A 24,668-nucleotide genomic window follows, 5' to 3' on the forward strand; every position below is an offset into this window, starting at 1 on the left:
TCCGGAGTTTCTGGAAAATAGCTGAGTGATGACCCAATTCAGCCTAATCGCTTCAAAACAACCCATTTATCAGCAGCGCAAATCCACCTAACTTGGACCAACTCCGAACCTCAGCAGTTACATACTGGGACCTCCCCACAGTCTTAGAACAGATAAGACAAGTAGCGTCTTCAAGAAAAAGTCCAGCTGCCATGACACGATGAGACGATTTATCGCAGGGAATATATTTATTCTTCCTCTGTGATGTTTTATGGTGGTTTGCATCCCCGAGGTGCCATTAGCACCTTCCTCGTGTAATTTTCCGGCACTACAAAAACAGGTTATGGCTTCCAGAATCATCTCTCCGTTTCAGTTTGTCTTGTTAAAACTTCACACCTTCATCAGGAACTGTAGTGTTTAAAAGACCTGCATTAGGGATGCCTAATTCAATTGTCTCTGGCCTATTATGTATTTATCTTTAGACAAGGACCCTGACCTCTGACTGGTGTCATTCGCATTCAGATCGGTCTGATTTTAAGGGCCACCTTGGCTGATCTAACCCCAGGTGGTGTTGCACAATTACGATTCTGTGCCACATTCGGATTGGTCATTCAAAAACACGTTAAAGGTTGCTCATTAAGTGTACACGGCCTCGATCTAGGCTAAAGTCAAACGATTGACCAGGCCGAGGCGGCGGGTCCCATTTATAAAAAAAAAAGCCACGAGGGTGTGTTCTTACCCAGGGGAGCGGTGGTCTCGCGGAGAGCCTCCAAGTTTACACCTGGAAAGGAGAAGCTTGCCCGAAATTTTATTCAGGAGGAACAATGTGGGTCCTCGTGGGACGGGCTGGGTACTGAGGGAGCATGAGGTCGTAAGAACAAGCATCTCTGCACAAATGCGTGTAAAAAAAAAAAAAAAAGAACTAGTTCTAAAATAATGCAGACAGTAGTTTTTGTAAACTTTATTGTGAAAAATCAAACAGACTGCTAAGATCAATATATATATTGATACAATGTTAATGGCCAGTAGTTCTGTTCAGCTGCAAATGTGATTCTTGAACATTATTGTTGGAAGTCTGCAGTTCATTCAGCCCATGGGACAGGGATAGGTGACCAAAGAAAAAACCAGCCTTCTCTGAAGTCCTCCTATTCATCACATAAAAAGAAAAGACTTCTTATTCTAAAAGTGAAAACTAAAAATACAAAACTTTGGTCTGCTTCCCTTCACTGGCTGCTTCATAAATTCAGTTCAGCCACAGAGGGCAGAAGCATTCAGCTTTTTAAAAACTGTGAGAACAAAAAAAATCTACAAAAACAGGTTAACGTTGCTCCTATTGAAGAAAAATAATACCAATGTCATCAAAATAGGAAAGTTAGCCCAGTACTCACATTAAATCATTCACTTATATGGTAGCTGAACTTCTGCTCCAAAGGCACGTCAGCTTTTACCTCCCTTACTCTCACATCTTACATATACAATGAAAACGACAAAACAAACACACTGACCTTAAATACAGAGTTAATCAAAACAAATTAAACAAAAAAAAAAAAAATTGGAAAACAACTAGACAAGATTGAGCATACTGTGTAACAGCAATAAAGGATTTCCTTCATCGCAGCACTGACTAGTTCCACACCCTCTCTAATCCCTCCCAAAATCCAAATTCGCCCCTTTGTCAGACGCAGATCTTAACTGCCCCAAAAGTCCTACACTCTTAGTACTCTGCAACTCTGCAGATAGTAGAAACGCAGGTATGTAAAGAACTGTGTAAAAACGCAGCGGAGGGGGTCTCGAGAGGCTGGTTGTCTTGGGACAGTGTTCGGCGACAAACTACGGGCGAGTTAACTTCGGTTCATGGGCCTTCAGTATGCCCACAGCATCCTTCACTGCATGATAGATGATGTTCTTCACCTGAGGAGAACGACAAGAAGCGGACGTGAGCGATCAGACGAAAGACAAATTCACATCCCCCTCGCAGTGGGAGTCAGAATGACAAATGCCAGGACTATACGGTACAAATGATTCAAAACACTGGCTGCCCACATTCGTCTTCCTCCTGGTGACGTTCTTCTGAACAAAATCAAGCTAACCAACTAATCAGTCAGCATCGGGCCTTTGATTTCAGCAAGGCGAAAGACACAGACAGAATCTATTAACTTTTAAATGAGAATTTTAAATCACATAGCAGCATCGCTTTACAGCAGAACCCCTGCTCGGTAACTTGTGCTGAAATCTCCATCCGCTCTGGAGATAACCAAAATCAACAGAAGACCGCTGGGTCCTGACCGATTAATCGACTTCAATATATTTTGTCTAATCTAATACGATCTTATGACTTCAGCGCGTGAAACACTCCATCCAATCTTCTTGGATTTTTTTTCTTCCTTCTGCTGCAATTAATTCTGCATTCGCGTCCCTGTGGTTTGCGCAGTGATTCCGGCCGTACGGTCACTGATTAAAATCACGACGCCTCGGACTTTGTAAAAAGCACACTTGTGACTGGTGATAATACAATTATCAATCAATCCCCACTTGGACTTGGACTGCAACGGTACTAAATGACACACAATAATACATAGAATCAACTCGTTCATTCAATAGAATGCAAGCACCTATTATCATCACACTTGTTCTTAACGGCTTGTCTTCTTGACTAGACTGCAGCTACTAGATATGTCCGTCTTCATACGATCATTCCTACATGTGGCCCGTCGAGTGCAAAGGTTCTCTCATCTTGATAGAAAATCTGGGTTTACGTGACAAGTTAACGATCACTCTTCATCGACCGCATTTCTGCGGTCACTTTGACGATAGTATTTGTTGACGATCGTTTATTTCCAAGGGGGGAAAATATTGTGCCTGATGAGTCGCAAAGATGAATCTCATAACATGATAGATTCACCGCATCAACTGGTTGACAGCTGAATAATCGGGATCAGAATACGTGGTCCGTCACATAAGAGAAGAGATACGGTCAGTGTCAAAGAGACGTCAAGTGTTTTTCCTAAATGTTTCCACCATTCTAGCGGCGTCTTTCAGTTTAAGACACAACAATATTTCTGTCATCCAGATCCGACTCAGATTTAATCTGACAATATTTCAACATTTGGTAAGTGACACAGCAACAAGTTTAAGGAAATGGATAACAAATGTGTGTTTGAAACTAGAGTTCTCACCCAAGTTTAAACCCACAAGTTCACCACGAGTCTGTACCATTCGGTGGATGGGTGTAATTGTTTGAAATGTAAATCTGGAACTTTTTTTTTGCCACTGGAAGTCAGTCGGGCTGCTCACTCCTATCTGGCCGGTCTAATATCTATCAAACAAGGAAATTAGCTTTTTCACATTGAGTTGTCATTCATGTAGAGATTTAAGGGTGATCGACTCTAGTCTGGTGTACATCTGATCTCCAGCCAGTGAATTTCTACTGTTCTGTTCCTCATTCCCTTTTTAAACAGTAACAGTTTTTCTTGACATATTTTTTGTATTCTGGAATGGGCGCATAGATCCCTCCACTTGTTTTTGGGCACCATCCTTGGATCAAATAGGATAAAATTCCTTTTGTGTTTGGCCAAACATTACAAGTGATAAATAGGAATTATTTACATAAAATGTTTTAATGATATGTGGTTATTTTCGTTCACTTTTGTTTCATTCTGTGTGATTCTTTTGTTTTATTAAACAGGGGTTCAGACACACCTGAATATCTTTTCATTTTTCAAAATCCGATTTTGATAAGCATACAGTATACAGTAGCCCCTTGTTCATCACAGGAGCGGTAAACAAAAAATTCCCCAAGTAGCCACCGTGTATTTATTTTATTATTTAAAAACATATTTTAAAGCTTTTTTACTTCCCACGCTCTTGTTAACATTTCCCATACTCTTTACTCAGAGAGACAGTATTGCAGGATGTTACCACCCTCTTTGCAGTCTCGTTAAGACCGTGCTGCTGCTGTCCTTATATTCTTTTCATCCTTCTTTATGTACCCGACTGAAGATTCATTGATGCCATGATGGCGGCCTACGGCGACGAAGTTTCTCCCTTGCTTTAACATGTCGAGAAGTTGCACTTTTTCTACAACGGTTTGCATCTTCCTCTGCTGCTTAGGTTCAGTGATAGACACCTGAGAAGGTCCGGAGTGTTTGGCCGCCATAGTAGGGGCTGACATGAATTCAAAACTTTCACGGATAACTCGCACGGCGATGTAAAACGGACAAAGGGCAAATGCCGAATGCATGCTAAAATGACAGTGGATAAAAAAGTTGCAAATATGCAATACAGTGAGACCGTGAAGGGTGAACCGCAGCATGGCGAGGGACTGTGGTCATTCAAAGTACACGGGTTTTAATGAAACTGATTAGAAGGCCTTGTTGTAATTGCAGTGGTAAATGTAGTTAATTCCCTTAAAGCTTTAATTGTACTTGAAGAAGTCAGAATGTGATAGTTGTGCAACCACAGTAATATATAAAGCACACTGACCTGTAGCTTGTCTTCATGGTTTGTATGAGTGGTGGATAAGTGTCTGAACTCCTGGGTCAGTCTGAAACAGTGCCTCACATGCTCTGGAGACACAAAGTCTTCAGCCACCTTGATGCAGCTGTACAAATTGTGTACCTTAAAGAAGAAGAGAGAAGCCATCCATCAATCCATCGAAAGACCATCAAAAGAAGACATTAATCCGGGGACACCATGTAGTGCACTGGATGATGAGTTTTTCCTGACGATGCTGACCTGGTGTGGCGCTCCGGCGGGGATAAAAACAGCATCTCCCAGGAACTGTACAATTGCCCAGCCCTGAACACCGTATTCCTCATAGAGCCTGCGACGGAGAGTCTGGTCCAAATACCAACTCTGGTCGTGAATAGGGTCGTGGTCTGGAGGGTTCTCTTGGCCCTGCTCCTCGCCCACCTGCACAGAAAACAAAGAGTCTGCTGCTTTGCTCAAGAGGTGCAACACTTCTGCAAGCTAAATGTTAAAATTCTACATTTCATCATGTGCAGTAAATATGTTCATGTGCAATGTTTTGTCTAGGACTGTTGGCAATCTATCGAAAAAATCCCCAACGGATTGGATGGATCGTCATGGTCGTCATGCCATTTGAGTGCGAGTGATATTTTTTGATCATGGTATTAACACATACATTCGAGCTGAATTTTCTACAATCATGCTCTGGTGTGATCAACAAATATTAATCAGCCACTATCAATTACAGCTGTAATGTTATCTGCGTATGTGACGCGTGGCGAGGCTTTCTGTTGTCATCAGGTTTAGGCACTGTAATAAATTACAAATTCTTGTTGAAGAAATTCTGATAAATGGGATACAATACATGCGATACAAGGCAACTGGAGGTATTAGATTAAAGTTAACAGTATCCACTGGCCACAAACCTTACGGAGCAGTTCTCTGATCTTCTCAGCATCCTTGGCAGCATAGATGTGCCACAGCGCTCCCGGTTTCTCTTCCCCCTCATAAATTCTCCTCTTCGTCATTTCGTCCACATCGCCCTCTTCAATAGTAGTCATGACCTCTGAAGGAAAAGAAAAAAAAAAAAAAAAAAATTGTGTGCACAAGGACACCAAAGGGTCCACGGTGTGTTCAAATTCCAATGTTAAACTTAACATATATGATAACCGATGTTTCAACATTACCACATAAGACACCTATATTTTGTTTGGGGTGTAGTTATATATAGCATGTTAAATATTTAAACTTTTTAGTAGGGAAAAGAAAGAATATTTTTTCCACAAATGAATGTCAGAGACCTTTGTCGAATTGCAGCGACAGGCCGACCGGCCAAAAATACATCTTCGATATTTGCAAAAATTAGCCGGAAAAATCGCATGTTTTGGGGGAGACAAATTGCAGGAAAAGGCTGTTCCTAACTGGTGGCTTGTGTAGCTGGTCACCTTTGAGTAGACGGCAGGACCGTGCCCCTACTTAACACTGCCCACAGCATAATTAAGGATTGTTGACTTGCGAGTGCATTTTAATTTCAAAGAACGTATATCGCTATGTTGAAAACCACATCTGAGGTGGCAATTATGAGTTCTAGTTTATGTTTTTCCTCTGACAAGTGTGTGCAAACGGACTATAAATAGATGTTTTCGAAAAACACGACTGCCACGGGCTATTTTTTGTTCTGCTGATCACCTTTTTGTGCAAAAGCTGCATTTAATTTCAACCGTGACCAATGACTAATGTGAATCTTGTGGTTGACCAGCTAAGAGCCTCTGGGAGAGAGAAGCCTAACTCACAGACTGCACAATCACATTAACTGACACAATCTTTACATCCACAATCCAAAGACAGCTCCACAGACAAGACAAGACTGGTGCCTGACTTGCCTCTCATTTCAGCAAATCATTACTAGGGATAGGGAGAGACAAAAGGGAGCAGGACACATCCATCCTCTCTCAGTCCAGTGAGTCTGATCAATTGGCGCTAAGAAATAATGTCCTTTTGCGGACATTGTTATCGGATTATCCAGACGCTTCAATTACTAATTTCAGCAAATACACTGAGTCTGTCAGGTGCACATCTGACGCTGGCTGTAATATGAGTGAGAGGAAGCCTGCCAGGGGATAGGAACGCCAATTCTAAATGCCCTTCATTCAAATATTTCTCCCACTGTGCGTGCATCAGAGCACAACTCACCTTACTATCAAAACTTAAAAACACTTGAGAATAAAACAGAGTCTTCAAATTGACAATGTGCAATAACTTAAAAGTCGGTTCATGAAATTCAAATTGCTGCATTGATTTGTGCGTGCCGTTGGGCCCGAATCAAATTTCAGCAGGAAACAGTGCGCTGTCGAGGGACGAAGAAACAATTTCTGTGTCACTGGATATTCATTTTGGCTGTTAATTAAAAGCAGGTTGGGGTATCCCATGCCACAGTTGGAACTGTCAGGTTGGTAAGGTGCTCTGGCACAGTGCACAGATAAAAAGAGAAAGATAGGGTGGAGACGTGAAGGGGAGTTAGTCAGGAAGAAGGGCATGCTACTGGAGTGATACAATCGAAAAACTACAGACCTTTGCGTCCACAGATATCTCCCTCTGTGAAGGAAAAATTTTGCCACAATGTAAAATGACTGTTACCCATGGAACTCTCTTTTCAGGGTCCTGTCCAAACCAATGAGTTGCAATGGAAGTTACTTTTAAATGAAAGCTAGCATCAGAGCGTACATATTGAAAAGAATCCTCTGGCTTAGGGATGACCTCAATCAGGATGCCAAACATTCATGATTTGTATTCACATTTTGGATAATCCAAGGCATATTGCACACAACACATTGATTTTGTTGGGACAATTCTTTTAAAGCAGCTGTGAGAACAACTGGGAAGCGGTGCTTTTGATTAGATTTCACAACTTGATAAATGTCATCATATCAGAGTAATGTTTGAAGGTGGCATGCCAAGTAATAGGCAGCACCTTGCAGGAAGTGCATTTGTGAATGTATCCAACTGCACTGACCTTTCTCCTGGTCTCCATCTCCTTGAGGTATTCCTACATAGACCATGACGTTGACAGCATCAGACACGTCAAGATGGAGGTTAGTCGTGCCCACCTTTCTGTCTTCAGTTGAGATCAACCCTGAGGGGAAACGCAGGAAGGTGTTGGAGAAGTGGCTCGAGATCATATCTCAAATGTTGCGGAGCGAGGGGGAGAAAAACGTGGCATCTCAACAGGCCGCTAAAAGTCAGCTATTTCTTCTCACCATAGGCATTGTACATTTTGGGCCCCAAATCGGGACGCACAAAGAAGTTGGGAAGACGGGCAGCAAGGTTGAGACGGCCATCTCTTTTAGTGTACTCGGGTAAGGGAAGGTTGTCCATCAAATCATCAAACCTGGAACAAATAATCGATAGAGCTGACGATCAACTTTCACAAATCAATTGTTTCGCATCTAATCGTGATGATGACGATCAGTGATTTTGTTTGGAGTTGGTTATGTTTTTTGGGGTCGATTACCGTGTGGGCATCATGTCCCTGAAATCTTCACCTGGAGGCCAATCCTTTAATTTCAGGACAATGGGCTGCCCCTCGCTATCTTGTAGTCGCTCTGCATTCAGAACATCAGCAGATAAGTTACCAAATCAATGAAGAGGCACATACAGCATCTGAAATAAAAGTTGTGCCTATGTGAGCGACGAAAGGTAAGGCACTTACTGGAGATGACCTGGAATCCGTCCCAGAAGTCCCGCACCTTCACATCAGAAATGATAGCACAGTTTCTGCAGTTGACCAGGTCCACATCCTGGTCTCCAAACTCTTCACTGAAGGCCTCAGGACGCCACAAGTTGGATTTTAATTTTTTGTGTATCCCCGACACCAATACGGGCTGGTTGGAAGAAAGAGAGAATTTAAACGTCGCCAGCGCAAACAAATGTGGAGCATTTCAATCAACGAGTAACAATCCACGAAACTTATGACTACTGTTGCTCGTACTTGTCCTTGTTTCCAGCACTCCCTGAAGATCTTCCAGTTGTTAGTGTTGCTTGGATCTTGAAGGCAAAGTAGTCGTCCGTCACAGAGCCAAGAGTGTGAGGTATGTGGTTCTAAAACACTAAGGCCCATTACTCCATCCTTGCGGCCTCCCAACACACTAAGCTCGGCTCCCTCCGAGGCCCCAGTCCGACGGCCTTCTGCCTTCTTTGTCTCGACAACCGAGGCGATGATGTGATCCAGGAAGTTTGGAAGGCTGCTCTTCAGCTTGTCATTCTGTCAGACACACACCAAAAATTTGCTTAAGTGTGTGGAGTCCAGTTTCTTCCACAACCGATCTTTTTTTCTCAGATGAACCAAAACCAAAAAAAAAAAAAAAAACATGTGTATGGTTTTGTGTTGTGTTTTGAACTGGCGCGATAAATTATGTTTTTATTTCTTTTTTTAAGTCTTCATAACAAATCCACATTACATAAAATACATTCGATGAAAGACCGATCTTCATTCAAATTATTCACAATTTATACTGAAACAAAACTCCACGATAATGAGCGTTTTAGCGGGAGCAAAGAAAAGTTTATACATACGCCTGTTGAGGTAAAGACAGAGGGGAATGGAACCCCGCTCTCTCCTGGACCCTGGGGAAGTTTGCCCGGTCCAGAATTGAGGAGGTCCCGTAGACTGGACCCTTCAGGTTTAGACTGTGTCATGCTGGGGCCCAGCAGCAGGCTGTTAAATAGCTTAGGGCTGGAAGCTGAAGGCTTTGACAGGGCACTGAGTGAATCCAGGCCAAAAGGAGGCCGACTGTCTCGACTCATGATTGAGCGAAGTGAACCAGACTCTGCGGGGAAAACGACAAGTAAACTGTGATGCAACTTCCAAACTTCCAAAATGCTGCACTGAGATTTTATCTGTACATGCTGGAGACCCACCAGATCAAACAACATCTGGAGGCGCATTGTTACTGACTGACTTTCCGAGACAGAGCCTCTTGCTTTCGCCTGGACTGTATTCAAAACAAACTCTCATTTTACGGCTAAGCGGGAAACTGTAATGTGTGTTGTTTTATTTGAGGCAGGAAACCGGCAGTGCAGTCATACTAAACTATTAAGTTTTATGGTTTGTGACAATTCTTTTATGCCTTTTATTTTCAATAATTAAAAAAAAAAAAACACGGTTCTTTTACAGAGTACAGGTTATGACGATGCAAACTAAGATATGCAAACTAAGATAGATAAACGCCGAAAACAACTCCACATTCATTACGCACCACATAGTCAATTCACCTCCTGCTAAGGACAAAATAAATAGCACCAACACGTGCTTCCCTATTATGTTTGTTTCTTTCATTCTTACCCTTCGTGTCATCCTTGGCTTTCTGTGTCGCTAAATCTGCTAGCCAGTGCAGAGCAGAGCTGTTACCCTCTCCCGATGAACGTGACTCCTTGGCTGTAGACTGTGTGAGGTTACAGGGGGAGGATGTACCGCTGGTCGAGTTACTTGTACTGCCCACACTTTCCCCACCCCCACCATCTGATGCTGCTGCTGTTTGTGCACTTTCTGTTTTGATAGTTGATATTTCTCCTTCTGACTTTGGAGTGGCGGAAGCTACGGCTCCGGGACCCCCGCCGCTGTTTGTTGTAGACTAAACAAGAAAAGACAAATGTAAAAATCGCATGCAGTGCTCTCAAGAGAAATAAGAGGTGATAATGATGGCCGACGGTACCTGTGAAATCCCATTAGGAGCACTTGGGCGCACCAGAGGCTTGGTATGTCGACTAGCACAGGGACAATTAGCCTTAATACCCCACTTGCCCCTTGCTGAGTGAACCATATCGCCTATGTTGTAGAGTGCTAAAGGAGAAACGCAATCAAATCCAGTGTCTATTTAATAAATGATGTTTTAAAGTCAAAAGCATAGAGTTCCAATTTCATTGCAATATATGTCAAGGATGACCAGAGAATGTACCTGTTCCTGGTATAATTTGTGTAGGCATTAGGTTCTGTGGCTCGTGAGGCTGGCCTTTGGCACACTTTAACCAAGAGAAAACCTCGTCTTCTGGACCTTCATCTACATCTGATAATGAGACCAAATGTTTTCATGATGGTTCCCAAAATATTCAGTTATTTAGACTTGACTTTATTGTGCTGTGGGAAAATATATAGAAGCACAGAGCGAAGGATGAGCGCTTACCCTCCCGCGGTCTGTTTCTGCGAAGCCGATAGCAGTCCAGACACACTCCAAAGCCACACTTGCGACACACCCAATGAATGTTAAACAGGGTTGTCTCACACACATCACACATTTCCCTAACTCCTCGTACAGCGCGTTTCCACGCTACTTTCTCTGAAAAACGGGGAAAAAAATGAACGAAAGATCAAATATTCAGATTGAAAAAAACAAAACAAAACAATGAAATCGTCAAAGAATCAGCTCGGTTGACACTTACGGTGAGGTTCCACCATCATCATGGCCTCCTTCTCAGACATGACTAATTGACAGAACTGGTCTCCAACATTAGCCAGAATGTACTTGGATGTATCGAGGTCGAGACCCTCCTGTACGGCTGGCGCAGGTAGCCACAGACCCATGGCCATGGAATCGCTCTGTTGTGGACTCAGGAAGCCTTCAACGCGCAAAACACCTTTACGGGTAAAAGCCAACCTGGTCAAAGGCAACAAAACTCAATTTAGTAAAAAGTCTCGGTGTGAAATACAAAGTTTCGGCTTCTTCAATTCTGATTACGTCTCCCTTTGACGCTGCAAAATGTATAACACTGGAAATACCTGAACTTATTACAAAAGAACCAGCATAGAAGGACACACCTTCTGAAGTGAAAGAATCGACAGGCCACATTTGGATCATCATCTTCATCGCTGTCTTCGTCCGTATTGCGATATTTTCGGTAACGCTCGAGACGGCATTCGCGGCATTTGTGCAAGTGAGGAGCCACATTGATGCAAGAGCCGTCCTGGAGGAAGGACTCGCCAGACTGCTTCAGTCGGCGCACCTTGCTCTGGTCTTTTAGGACAGATTGGCCCACTGGAGGAGAAAACCGCGTGTTACCTCTGGTAATCGGTTTGAATCAACAGAAAATGTTTTAAGCCTAGTAAAAGTCAAATCAACACTACCTTTAAAAGGCTTGTTGCGGGGACGGCCCTTGGCAGCCCCTTGAACTTTTGTTTTCTGTAGCATGGCTCCGTCCTTTGCAGAGTGTGGTTGTCCTCCTGGCAAAGGGCCTTTCTCTAGGCCCTCCTCGTTCTCACTTAGGTCTGACAGGTCACTGTTACTGCTAAAGTCAGAGTCACGCTTAGATGACTGGCCTCTTTCCTCTAAACTAAACTTCTGACTCTGGCTGGGATCAAAAGACACAGGCACTTCGTCCAGTCCACCAGGGCAAGTGCTCGAAAACAAAGAACAGCCCGAGGTGGAAGTCGGCATCTCTTCGACTTCGTTCTCCTCTTTTTTCGGAGACCCTTCGCTCTGTGACATCTGAGATGAGGCTGGTGTTGGAGAAGAGGAAGAACTGGGTAAAGAAGCTGATGTAAGTGCTGGGAAAGCGGAAGACAGAATCCCCTTAGGTGGCTCTGCCATAGTGAACAGGTTCGGCTTACTCTCTGAAGCAGAACCAAGAGCCGGTGCCTCAGATCCCGAGAGGCCGGCAAAAGATGTGTGCGATGTTTTGTCACCATATGCCAAAAACGGATTCGCTGGTTCTTTGGAGGCTTGCAGAAAAAGGTTCTGGTGACTGTCTGAGCTGTTAAAACTTGACTGTTGCCCCCCTGCTCCGTTATTACTATTCTTCTTCGATGAATTTTGAGCTCCAGATGGTGGTGCCAAGCCTCCAGCACCTCTCGCTCCCCACGAGCCAGCCATGCCCTGGAAGGTTGTCGACGAAGACGTGTTAAGCACACCGTTTCCGGTCGGATGCGCGTCAGGCAACTTGGCCGCCAGTTCAACCTTTTTCTGCCCATCGGAGGGTTTGAAAAGGCTCGGGGGCTCTTTGTTCAGGCTTTCGGACACCGCCGTAAAATAATTGGTGTCCTTGGACTGTGTTGAAGCAGCTGCAAGGCCTGGGCTGGGACTGGGGTTCTGGGTCATGCACTGGATAAACAGGTTTTGGTCTGGCTGGGACTGGGCCTCATTCTTTGCAGCACCAAAGCCAAAACCAAAGGGCCTGGGAGTGTCTTGGGAGGTTGTAGTAGTGGTCGGAGCTCCGTTTATTTGAGAGGTTACCTCTCCAAATACAGCAGCGGTACTCCCAGCAGACGGCAAACGGAAACCTCCCAATGCGGTCTTAGTGCCCTAAGAAACAATATAAAAGCAGGGTCCCATTGTGAGCGATTTGAATCAATATTTAGTGGCCAGCATGCCTTTAGATTGATTACAGGATGTTTGAAAATGGAGAATACCAATGCTCTTACCTCAGTCTGGCTTCCCCAGGTGGGAGCCTTAGGACTAAAACCCACAGAAGCAGAGAGTGCCACACTGGGACTGCTGTCATGAGAAGACCAAGAAATGGTGACAGGCCCAGGAGAAACAAGAGCCGCTGTTTTGGAGTAAGCTGACTGAGAGACCTCCTCTCTGTCTGGCTGTGGGGATGGGGAGGACTTGGGGACAGGAGCTCCAGGAACCAGGCTTGGCATCTGGCCTAGTGAGGGGAAAGATGTAGTGGAAAAGGGAGAGGGAGCTGGTTTGAGGGGAGGGGGGGTGGGGGTATGAGTTACTGGAGTGGTGGAATCTGCTGCCCCTTGCGTGGGGACTGCCCGACCATTTTCTTTGACATGGACAGAAAAACGAGGTGAAGTAGCATTTGACTGGTCCATCTGGAGTGATGAATTGGTGTTGGGGGATGACACTCTGCCATGAGGAATGGTACCATCTGAAGAACTTCCATTTTTGGTTGTGCTGCTTACTCTGTCACCAGAGTCTTCACACCACATGGCTGTCCCTTCTGCCACAGTTTTGTTGGATTGGTTACAGTTTTCCCCATCATCTCCCAAGTCTCCTGCTCCTTTGAATCGTTTTAAGTTCGTGTCATCCTCACCTTCGGAGGCAGTCCTTCTTCTGCGGCCAGTATCACTCTTCACTGTTTCACTGTCCTTCTTTCGCCGCCCATTTTTACCATGCTGCATAAATGACAGCGATTCACATCCATTTTAAAGAGCTCTGCGAAACACACCCATCACATGCAACAGCTAAGTTCATTTGGAGTGAAGAAATCCTACCTCTTCCTCTGCCAGCATGACATGGATCACTCGAGGGTCAACCATCTGATTTTCTTCACTCTAAAAAATAGGGGACGTAATTTAGGGATAATATTTTGACACCGAGGGCAGAAGGTATTTTTTTGAGGTCAGACGTCAGCCTTAAACTCGACAACAACTTGTAACAACATAACTGCTACCTTGTCCAATGTAATCTCCATTATGTGTGAGATGGGGTCATGCTGGGAAACGAGTCCCGAGGCCCAGCACTCCTCAAATTCTGGCTGGTATACGCATACTCTGCGTCCTTGAATTGTGTATGACCCTGAGAACAGAAGTTAAATGAAAAGTTACATCGTAGCACATTTACTTGAATATGTGGAATGCAGGATGAAAAGAAAGATATTTTAAGGGGGACATCATGAGCAAATATACTTATTTAACTTCCTTCCACTCAAGTGGGAGTAGTTTGAAGCCCTGATATGTTAGAAAAGCAGGCGTATCAAAAGGCCAAAAAGAACTTTCAAATATGCAGCAACAGTCAATCCCCTGAAATCCCTTTCTGTGAATGGCTACTGAGTTGACTGAATCGGTACCTTCCGCGGGATCTGCTTTCGCTACTTTCATGAGTGCTGGTGTTTTTCTCTTGGCAGAGTAGCCTTATTTGATCTGATCCTGATGAGCCTGTATCTCCTTGCAGTCAAATATGTGGTGACTACATTTAGTTTCAATCGGAAGCCATCGCATTTGCGGGACAGCGTGCATTAATCGATCAGGCCAAACATGCTACGGTGTGACAGAAACAAACAGTCGTGAAGATTTAGCCGTGCCTCCCCTATGAGCGCACGCAGAAACCTACACAGCTGACGATGTGTTTACATGAGGGAAGTTGAGATCTAATGGACCACTGAAGTATTACAATACGAGAGCAAGACAATTTCAAAGTTCTAGGTTAGGTCAGGACACGGAGGAGGGAAGCCACTGACAGCTTTCTGTTACTTATTTCCTGGCAGAGTTAGTAGTTCAATGCAGGCCACTTTGTTTGCATTGAAAAGAGACAGGGCTAAGTTGATTTTTCCTTCCCAATGCCAACATATAATGCAAAGGTAATAGACTAAAGGAAACATTCATGGAATTTGTCAAAAAGTGAATGGATTGAAAATGACACACTCGTTTTAGTACAAGGTTTAATTTTGTTTGAAAATCTAAAAAAATCTGATTTTTCTAAAACAACCTATGCCCACCCCCAGGTGCTTCACCATATTTTAATGGCTGAACAACTCATAAGCAGTAAAAAAATCACATTTGCACACAAGCTATTGGAGTGCAAATGACACAAAATCACCGATAAATCCCACAAAAGGGGACACAAAGAAGAAGAAAGGAAACTACCCATGGCCTGTGAAGACACAGACAAATGACATAAAATTGGGTGAAAGTTTCAATTTTTCACCTCCACCTCTCAAACACAAAAGTCTGGTAGCATCTGAATCTCACCCTTTCTGAAGATCTCCTGCAGTTCAAAGTCACTACGCCAGCTGGAGATGGCAGTCTGGAGGGAGGGCTGCTCCAACAGCAAAGGGTGTCTGATGTCTTTATCAACCTAAATAAGAAAAAACACAATGCCCTGATGAGGAGCTACCCAAGAAACAACATTTTTTCTTTGTTAAATTCAATAGCACTTCAAGAAAGCAAGCAATAGGCACTTTTATAATGTTACGGAATAATAATAAGATCACACTGAATAATATCCCATTTATCAACAATTGCAGTGTCCTAAAATACTTCTCAATACTGTCTCAAAATTCTAATTATACTAATTTCAAGTGGAATTAGACATGGTAAATCGGCTGTAGCTGCAACAAATATAGATTTTCAAGGACCAGAAAACACTAAATGACAAAAACATCATGGTACAAGAGGGCATTCATGAGCTTTAGAAGATATCTGGAAGAACTAAAAATCTGATATGGGCATTAGGGAGCTGTGTGTGCGCTGTTCTGAAACATGTTAAATCTGCAACCCGCCTTTTTCTTTAGGGGTGTCTTGAATGACAGTAACACGAAATGTACCTCAAATCTCTGGACAGACTTATTATCTGGCAGGAACTCAAAATCTTTGTTTCCAAAATACTCCACTGGAACAGACGATCCCAGACCAACTCTGTCCACCAGGGACCGAAAGATCTGAGGGGAAAAAAATTGATATCATATAAATGTTGGACCTTAAGGAAGAGCGAAGTGGCAACAAAGAAAAGGGCACGTTAATACAGCGTTGAATTTCAAAAATAAACCAGGGCAACTCCCATACCCAGATCACAATTGAAAGAAGGCACAATCAAGACCAAATAATTCCGTCAAGAAGGAGCATCTGGGTTGACTGGCTAGTGTTTCAAGACCAGGATGTGAGCCAGGACAGTCAAAAATTGTCTGCTAGATTGCTTATTATTTTCCTCTGTCTCAGTGAATAACAAATAATTTGGGTTCTGAATTGACGTTCAGCTTTAACATTTTGTGTTTCTTTAATACTGTAGAGAAAAACCCTGACTGTTTGCAAGAACTTATATAGGCGTCTGCCTTGAGCTGTTTATGTGACTACGGAAAGAATCAACACAACAGCATGCAATGTGTTAAAGAACGCAACGACAGTTAACCTGCAGAGACGCCTTATAGAGTTAGAAAGGAAAACCAAATACCAAAGTGTCACGAACATGGGAGGCTAATTAGATACTTGTCAGGTTACAAGTGAGTTCTGACCAAAATTTTAACAAGGTACATTATTCATCTTTAAGAGGGAATGGCATTTGATGTCTTTCATTTTCTAAGCGTCTCATCATCTGTCATAGCTGGAAGCAGCCCACTAGCAAGTCCTGCATTGTCACACCCTGATTAGATGCCCCACACTATAATCAGTGGAGATAAAGGGATATGGGACCCAAGAATAATGTCTTGATTGGCATAATGCAGTAACATTATGTGTTTTGAAAGAACCGAATCTCCACAAATAACTGTGTTTACAGAGTAAATCAAAACCTTTTCTTCAGCTAATGATCGCTGCTCACACAGCGACCAACGTATTCAAGTTGAGTTTCTATACCCTTCTTTTAGAAGCTGAAGGAATAATGAGCAGTAGTGTGACTTTCTAATTGTCACGGATTGTTCAATGTAAAAACGCACAGCTATCACATAAAAGGCTAAATGGTATTTTGTAAAAGGTTCAGGCATTGCCTTAAAAAAGAAAGGCATATATATATATATATATATATATATATATATATACATATACATATACATATATATGTGTGTGTGTGTTTGTGTATATATAAATATTATATTATTTGGCCCGTCTCCCTTTTATTTTGGAATATAAATTAGGAAAAAATTGTATCAAGACTCAGACATCTACAACCTAGCTTTGTACTGACCAGAGCAGGCCAGGCTTTGGCCGATCCAGTGTCTCCAGCAGTCCCAGTGCTGCCACTTCTGTTTGCCCAAACAATGGAGTCTTCCACCAGCACAGCTTTCACTCCATCATCATAGACTTGCACCCAAGAACATCGCTGCAAGGCATTCTCAAACTCCACAAATACCTGGAGGGGAAAAGAAAGGAAAAATACCTCAACATTATGATAAACAAAAACACAGAATGCAACAGAGTCAAATTCGGGAGTCATTAACATATTGAAATGCACACTATGACTTTAAAAAGTACTGTATTTTCATGACTATAAGGCACACATAAGTCTTAGATTTACTTCGAAATGTGCGGCGCGCCCTTTAGTGCAGTGCGCCCTGTGTGCGTAGCAGAGAACACCATGAGAATGTTATAGGGGGAGGTGTTGGCGTTAATTGTATATGAAAGAAAGGGTATGTGCATTATGCAGAACATTGTTGTTTTAACAACCCTGAAAACATTGCCGACAAACACATCCAGCCCAGCCACATCATCAACATGGACGAGGTGCCGCTCACTTTCGACATCCCGGTGAGTCACACTGTGGAGATGAAGGGGACCAGAATGGTAGCGATACGCACAACGGGGTACGAAAAGTCTTCTTGGAGACCAAAGTTTCACAAAGAGTGAAAGGCAGCGCCGGGTGAGTTACGCCACAATTTGCGAATGGATAGTAGATGCTTGGGCTAACGTGTCTGCTAGCACGGTTGTTTGAGCTTTCGCAAAAGCCGGCATCGTTTCCGAGGAGCTCCACGGCACGGAAAGCGACTCTGACAGTGCAGAAAGTGAACCTAGCATGTTTGATGGAGATTTAGCGCAGCTGTTCAAATCAGAAACAGAGGATGAGTACTTTGATGGGTTTGATTGATGACGATTACCGCTTAAAAATGTGAATAACAAACTCAGTTTAGCTCCCGCTTTATCTTTTTAACATGCACACTTGTATGCTTGTGTGTGTACGCTTGTATGCTTGTGTGTGCTGTAAGTTGAACCTAGTAGAGGACACCGTGAGAACGTTAAAGGGGGAAGTGTGGGCGTGGATTGTACATAAAACCCACGCCCTAAAATCAGGTCCGCCTTCTGTGAGTGTTAAATACAGTAATGGCACACGTAACTGAGACTGCGCCTTTTATTGCGGTGCGCCTTATGGTCGAGAAAATACGGTATGTTAGACTGGTATAAAAGTATGTAGATTTTAAATGAAATCTCTGTTTTCAATCCAGTAAGGTGTAGATTTGTGAATTTAATGGCCAAAACTATAGGTTATGATCGAAAAAGGTAATTTCAATTGGTGTGCCAAAATTGCAATATGCAAGAACCTGCAGAGAATGGTGGTTTGGTAAAAAAAAAACTTGGTGTTTGGCTCGTGTATAACAAGATATCAAGTGAAGGAGAATTGTGACACACTTAAGTATTCCTACTTAATCCACTCTCTTAAGAATGGAAAGCCGACTATTGAGAGTATTCTCAGAAAGGATATATTGATGGCTGGGGCATATGTAGCCTTGAACAGTTTGGTTGAAAAGAGGAGGGTTGAGCAATCTTCCTCTCCCATTTTCAAACTTGTAACATGGATCCTCAACAGATACTGCCTACATAAGTAGAGCTCGAGCAAAAGATAAGACTTTAGTGAGCATTTTTCATAGCCTTAAATAAGATCAGCATAGCTGGGAAAGAACGTGTGGAAAATAACATTGTCTACAAAACACAACTGGTTCAAAACAACCCTTTTCTTCCTTAGATGTATTTAAGCTGTCTTGGGTATGTCAAAGTTCAGGTCCGACGACTTTGAGCACACTGGTTGCATGCATGCGTTCACACGTGCACACAAACACATCAGCATAAATGTATACAGAACCACCTGGAAACACATAAACTTCACATGGACACCATGCTGAGGGAATCCAATGTGCATCTAATCTTTTTCTTCTATTGCAGGGGAACTTGAAAGTTGACCTTAGATGCAATGAACATTCAGGGAACAGATAAATTGAAGGCAACAGTTACAACAGGATTGTTCCAAACTACTGCAAAATCTCAGAGAAAAATAAGATTATAATAAATCAACAAACCATGCTACTTCTTGTCAGCTTTTTACTCCCAGAGGTTCATGTGGTGGGATCACAAGGAGTCCTTTTTAATAATTTAATCGCACACCTTTTTAGACAAGCAAGTGGAACATTACTTTATTTACACTAAAAACAAGGCAACGTTAGCGACACGATTCAATCTAAAATAATAAGCAGCCTTTCAAAAAAAATGTACGCATCCGCATTGTTTAAGTGGCCAGTATTTCCAGAACAGGGAGGTGAACAAGAATGAGAAAATAAGTTTTACTACAATCAATAATACATGACAGAGGGTGTTCTTGGTTAAATGATAGAGCCTGCACTTGGATTCTAATATCTCCCTTTTCTCCCCCACGCATATCCATTTTTTAATTGGCCTCATGAGTGCAGTTGCTGGCTGACACCTGTTCCTTTAAAAAAAAAAAAAAAAAACAATAATTAAAAAAAAAAAAAAGTCATCTGGCTGTGGAATTGGAGCTTCATGAAGACAGCTACAGGAAGAACATATGGCAGACTGATATGACTGCAGTAGGTAACCTGACATGTTTGTCAAATTCTTTATTGACCAATCTCAGTGTCTTACACAAAACATTGTTGACAAATGATGCGTATGCTACTACTTCGACAGAGAACATTAAAAGGATAGCAAACGGTTGACGAGCAACCGTGGCTTGATTAAAGCTTGCTATGCTTTCTACCACAGGAGAGCGAAATGTCCCTGTTTGAAGTGGGAGCGCTGCACGGGTCTTGTAAAGATATGCCATTTTTACAATTATTTTGTACGACTTCTTTTTATAGCTTGGTTGTAAATAGCCTACATTTTGAAAAGCTTAAAACATTAATACCCGGATAATTGACTGTAAATATACCCAGGGACAAACTGCCAAAATCTACGACAGTTTCGAACAATTTATACAAAACAAGTCACTGCTTACCCAATTTTGATGTAGCCTAAACAAGTTAGCAAAACATTAGGTGGCAAATATATGGTCTTTGTTTGCCTTGATTGAATGATGATGTGACTTTAGCAAAGTCACACACTGGAATTGAGCCTGGTGCTTAAATCTCCTTTCATTCCCTCTTTCATTTACCCACAGGTTGTGTTGGAAAATAGTAAACAAAGGGAGACAGAGGGCGTCTCCTCTGGGATCTGCTGCCTTCTGTAGTCACTTCTGCAAGTTGCTTACAGGTTATTCACAGAAACTGCAGCGCAGACATCCCCCAACTCTGTTTCTTACAGGGACAGACAGTTAGTCTCTTTGCATCTCTTCCAATAGCCATATACACCATTGTCTTGGCACTCAACACTCTTTTCAAACAAGACTCAAGTTATGTAAATTTAGAGGTTTGTTTTTTCATCTGTTTACCGTTCGTCTTATTTGTAAACGGCTGTATTTTTCAGCCTGTTTTTATTCACCTTGCCATAGTTTAAAAACTGTTCTTTAGATTGTTCGTGTACAAGGTCAACAGTTTAATTTGTGGTAATTTTATCAGACCTGTTGAATAAATGAATTATAAACCCCTAGTAATTAATTATAACATGTGTTTTACCATCTACAGAAAGAAAAACACTTCAAATGTCCAACTGAAGAACGATGACATTGTTTCCTTAGGAAATGCTGTGGCTCGGTATAAAAAAAAGGTGGTTTACAATTGAAACAACTTGATGTACTGATAGAATAAGACATCGGGAAGAAAGAAAAAAAAACACAATAAAGTTTTTTATTATGAAACATAATAAACTACAAAAATTATTTTATAAGCAAAACTACAATCTTGACTACAGAACGCTGAACAGTGATTTACATTTTTTTGAGGGAGCAACACCAGGAAGTTGCAAGTGGACTTTTGGTCATAAACCTCAAAATTTGTGAAATGACAAATGAAACTACCATGATTTGATTGGTCAGATGGAATATCACAAGACTAAAGGAGCTATAAGATCTATTCGTCGTAGCACTGGGGATAATGACAGTAGTCCATGGTCTGCTTGTTCACGTACACACAATCTCAAACTAAAACATTGAAAAAGTGCAAAACACATTTGATGCCTATTTTATACCTCTTTGAAAGTCCTCTATCAGTGTGTAAATCCATACGACTTTTTCTCTCAGCCCCAAAAGCGCAACTAAACTTGACAGAATTTGCAAAGACTGTGAGAATGAGAACTTAACAGACTGACTAAAAGGCAAGTATGATGGAATAAGGAGCGAGGCAGTCAACTGTGTATTGACCTCCTTCAGCAGGAACCTAAAGATATGACCGGTGATAAAAGGAGTCATGGTTTTGTGTAAATTATCATATAAAATGAATGAATGAGATCCCGTGGGAGGCTCATATCTATAATGTCACTGAAATTTTCTTTTCACAATGAAGCAATTTTGGATAATGGTCAATTATTTAAAAAAAAAAAACAACTTTGTATTGAGATATTCCAGACACGCTAACGTCACACACAACCAATCCACCGACGTGTTCCGACAACAACCAAAGTGTGTGTTCATGTGAGTGACAGATGCAGAAGGTTATACGGAAAACTAGACCGGGTATGTGAAAATGGACTTTCATTTTCCTATATGTTATAGCAATTTAATGCTTGTTTTTTTCAGTGTTTGTTTCTTTAGTTTTACATATGACAAAAGCTACAAAGTTGCACAAAGATGAATAGATCTACTGTGAAAAAAAAAATCTTTGCACCGTGGGCTTTAGCAACTATAAGCTATTCCCAAGGCCAAAGTAGAAGCTGTCAATAAATTAAGATAGAGGCAATCTGCTAGGGCAGTCACTAACACAACAGCTGAGTCGAGTGGGAGTGCTGTAACCAACTTTTGTTCTCCCAAATTGCCCCCCAATCTACATTCCAGACAAAATAGTGGTCAATTAAATGGTGAAGTTACTTTATCATACATACCGAGCACTTCACTTCAGTTTTAGATATCATAAGTCCTACTTACAGATATAAAAACATTGTTTGGTTGAAAAGGTCGCTGCTGGACCTGGATAGCCAAGAGGTAGCAAAACTTAATTCTTGCCAACTGTGCTCTTATCACCGAGTGCAGATCCAGTTTTATTGGGCAACATTGGCGACTATGCCATCTCATTTAAATAACTCCTGCATTTGTGTTCTTCAGAGATTCTTCTCAAATAGGGACAAAGATTATACACTGAAAATGTGATAGTTTTATGAGTCTCATCCTGGGCAGACAGGTCGTCATTTAGTTGAAAACTGAAATCCTCTAAGTCTTAGCTGACGACCGAGGAACTTGTATAATCTTCTACTGTCTCCAACATTAGATGGCTGTAGTATTTCACCCTTGAAGAAAACATTTTATGCCAAGCGGCAGGGTTATTGAAGATTGTCACAGAGTAGGACGTGGCAAAGAGAGTGTGAATGAGGGAATCACATTCATGCAGAACAGCTGGAATTGTCCAGTGTGATACCTTAGCTCCCATTTAAAAGGACAGCTGTGTAAAAATTGTAATTTCCTCTCCATCTTGCAAAGAGAGCCATCAGTTTGAACTTTGAGACCCACGATAAGAAAAAGCTATAGATTACCAAGTGATAGAGCACAAGAGAGGAAGACTCGAGGGGAGTGGGATGAACTTTTATGCCCTTTTCGGCAGCCATCCCTGACCCTTTACTGTGGGGTAACAGACCCACTCGTTAACCTCCCGGCAGGAAAGTGGTGTGAGGAAGAAGGCACCCTACTTACGGTATGTGTAATAAAACAACGGTGTGGGTCATGTGCAAGAGTGCAGACTCTACTCAATTTGACTACAGAAATGACAGGTCTCCAATCCCAGAGTGTTCATACGGCCTGTGGAAGTTGGGAAATTACATATATGTTCTATCGACACCAAGGAACACCTGGTTTTGTTTGACAAGCGAATGAAATGTTAAGATTGACACGGTGTTCACTCCAGTGTTTAGTTTGTCTGCACATTCAAATAGATTTCTGGCTTCATCCTGTTCTCCTGGAACTAACAAAGCTTCGTATGTTTTCGGCCGTGATAAGGCAACAAGACCGCGCTTGTATTTGCGTATAATTCGGTCACATTCGATGGCGCAAACATGAAGATCCGACCAACATGTTCATATCAAATCTAAATAGTTTGGATTTTATTCCAATGAAGTGTGTCAAATTATGTAGGTCAACCCAACTCCGTCTAAATCTTCGCCAAGCTGTTAACTGTCTCTGAACTGAAATTTCACTGCCTTGCGCAACGTAGGCTGGGCGAGAAGTTGTAAACACAAGTTGCACGTAAAAGTGATATCTTCCTCATCGACACGCTGAAAGTTTTAAAGTGTAAAAGAAGATGCGTCTCCGTCCAGTCGAAAGAATTCGTGTTTCATTCGTGTCTCAACTTGCGAGGCCTTTTAACCGGATCAACATTAGCTTGAGCGCGGCTCTTGTCAAGCTAATGCTACCCCGTCCCTGCGGCCGGGCACAACACCGCCGCCGTTTGAGGCAGCCCGGCTCGGACTGAGCTTTGCGAACAGCTGCCGAGACCGACCGAGCGAACCCGCGTCGGGTGAATGTCCCTCTTTAAATAGACAGTGAGCGATAACAGTGGAGGGCCAGAAAATCCTCGGCGTCGAGTTTAGCCTCGCCTGGCTGCCTGCGACTTCCAGTTAGCTAATACGCGCACAGGCTAACGTTACCAGCCGACAAAATGCAGAAATGTTGACGGCTCAAAACTCTCGCTGACGAGGGGCGTATCGCCGTTAGCATCGGGTTAGTTTCGTAAAGACCAGTTCGGCAGGCATTTCGAAGAGAACTACGCGACCATTAGTATGTAAACACTGACCGTCAGTCCTGCAGCAGTGGCTGTTGTTGTCGCCTCTCCCCCGCTAACCTCCGGGGCGGCGAGGCCAATGACGCTGACTGCCCGCACGGTTCCCCGTAGCCAGTCCCGGGCCCAAGCAGCCTGGTCCGACTCCGGTCCGTTAGCAGTCCTGCCGTCGTCAAGGAGCAAGAGCAGCCGCTTCCCAATCAATTCAAGAGAGTCCCCCATGGTTTGCTCATAAGCTAGCTGCATCTATTGATCCACCATGAACGGTGTTAACTTCTTCGGTGGGGATGAGAACTCAAAAACGCTAAAAAAGAGGAGCCGCGAATAGCAACAGCGACCTTCGTCGTTGATGCGCAACAGACCGTGCTCGAAACGTTGCACCCGTGGGCACGATGCGGCGGACTCGGTCACGCCGGGATTCCTCACAGTCAGGATGTTATTGTCCTCGGTTGCTTTACGCGACTATCCCACTATGTCCGCCATTGAGCCCTGCAACAATCAAACGCACTCCTCGTAGACAAGCAGCACTGCAGAGACGGGGAAGAGCGGCCGCGGTGAAACAGCGCCCCCTTGCGAGCAACGGGGGAACAGCACCCCCCCTGACTGCAGAAATGGAACGGAGGCTCCGTCTCTTCGCGGAGATGCCATTGCAGCCTGCAATTCGGTATACTTTATTTCAATAAAAACACTGCAAACACGCGAAGCTCTTTGGT

At 42.9% G+C, this 24,668-nt stretch overlaps 1 protein-coding gene across 4 annotated transcripts; it reads right to left on the reverse strand.

Moving 5' to 3' along the window:
• Positions 1 to 925: 925 nt before the first annotated feature.
• On the reverse strand, positions 926 to 24,452 carry kdm3b (lysine (K)-specific demethylase 3B). 4 transcript variants are annotated; one of them, XM_086158441.1, is made up of 26 exons: positions 23,971 to 24,452; positions 17,064 to 17,228; positions 15,712 to 15,825; positions 15,137 to 15,242; positions 13,840 to 13,964; positions 13,661 to 13,720; positions 13,480 to 13,561; positions 12,857 to 13,083; positions 11,564 to 12,737; positions 11,258 to 11,474; positions 10,882 to 11,096; positions 10,626 to 10,778; positions 10,401 to 10,508; positions 10,158 to 10,285; positions 9,788 to 10,076; positions 9,019 to 9,272; positions 8,435 to 8,707; positions 8,156 to 8,327; positions 7,958 to 8,048; positions 7,704 to 7,834; positions 7,460 to 7,579; positions 7,018 to 7,041; positions 5,373 to 5,512; positions 4,714 to 4,890; positions 4,462 to 4,596; positions 926 to 1,890 (listed from the first exon to the last, which is right to left on the reverse strand). In XM_086158441.1, exons 1-26 carry the CDS (start codon positions 24,199 to 24,201, stop codon positions 1,810 to 1,812), a joined length of 4,992 nt encoding a protein of 1,663 aa, XP_086014567.1. In that variant the 5' UTR covers positions 24,202 to 24,452; the 3' UTR covers positions 926 to 1,809. The 4 variants fall into 4 exon arrangements, with proteins under 4 accessions (XP_086014567.1, XP_086014566.1, XP_086014564.1 ...); XM_086158440.1 differs by having other exon boundaries at positions 12,857 to 13,386; positions 23,971 to 24,451; XM_086158438.1 differs by having other exon boundaries at positions 12,857 to 13,561.
• Between the last annotated feature and the right edge of the window lie 216 nt (positions 24,453 to 24,668).

Source organism: Fistularia commersonii, chromosome 13 (assembly GCF_037954325.1).
Source record: "Fistularia commersonii isolate RoL2024-O1a breed Wild chromosome 13, RoL_Fcom_v1.0, whole genome shotgun sequence".
NCBI classification, from domain to species: domain Eukaryota; kingdom Metazoa; phylum Chordata; class Actinopteri; order Syngnathiformes; family Fistulariidae; genus Fistularia; species Fistularia commersonii.

Coding starts and splice junctions, on each gene's coding strand:
- kdm3b (XM_086158438.1), bottom strand. CDS start 24,201: ATGCAGCTAGCTTATGAGCAAACCATGGGGGACTCTCTTGAATTGATT. Junction 15,243..15,711: donor AGTCTGTCCAGAGATTTGAG/GTACATTTCGTG, acceptor TTTCTTATTTAG/GTTGATAAAGACATCAGACA. Junction 4,597..4,713: donor CCGCCGGAGCGCCACACCAG/GTCAGCATCGTC, acceptor TTCTTCTTTAAG/GTACACAATTTGTACAGCTG.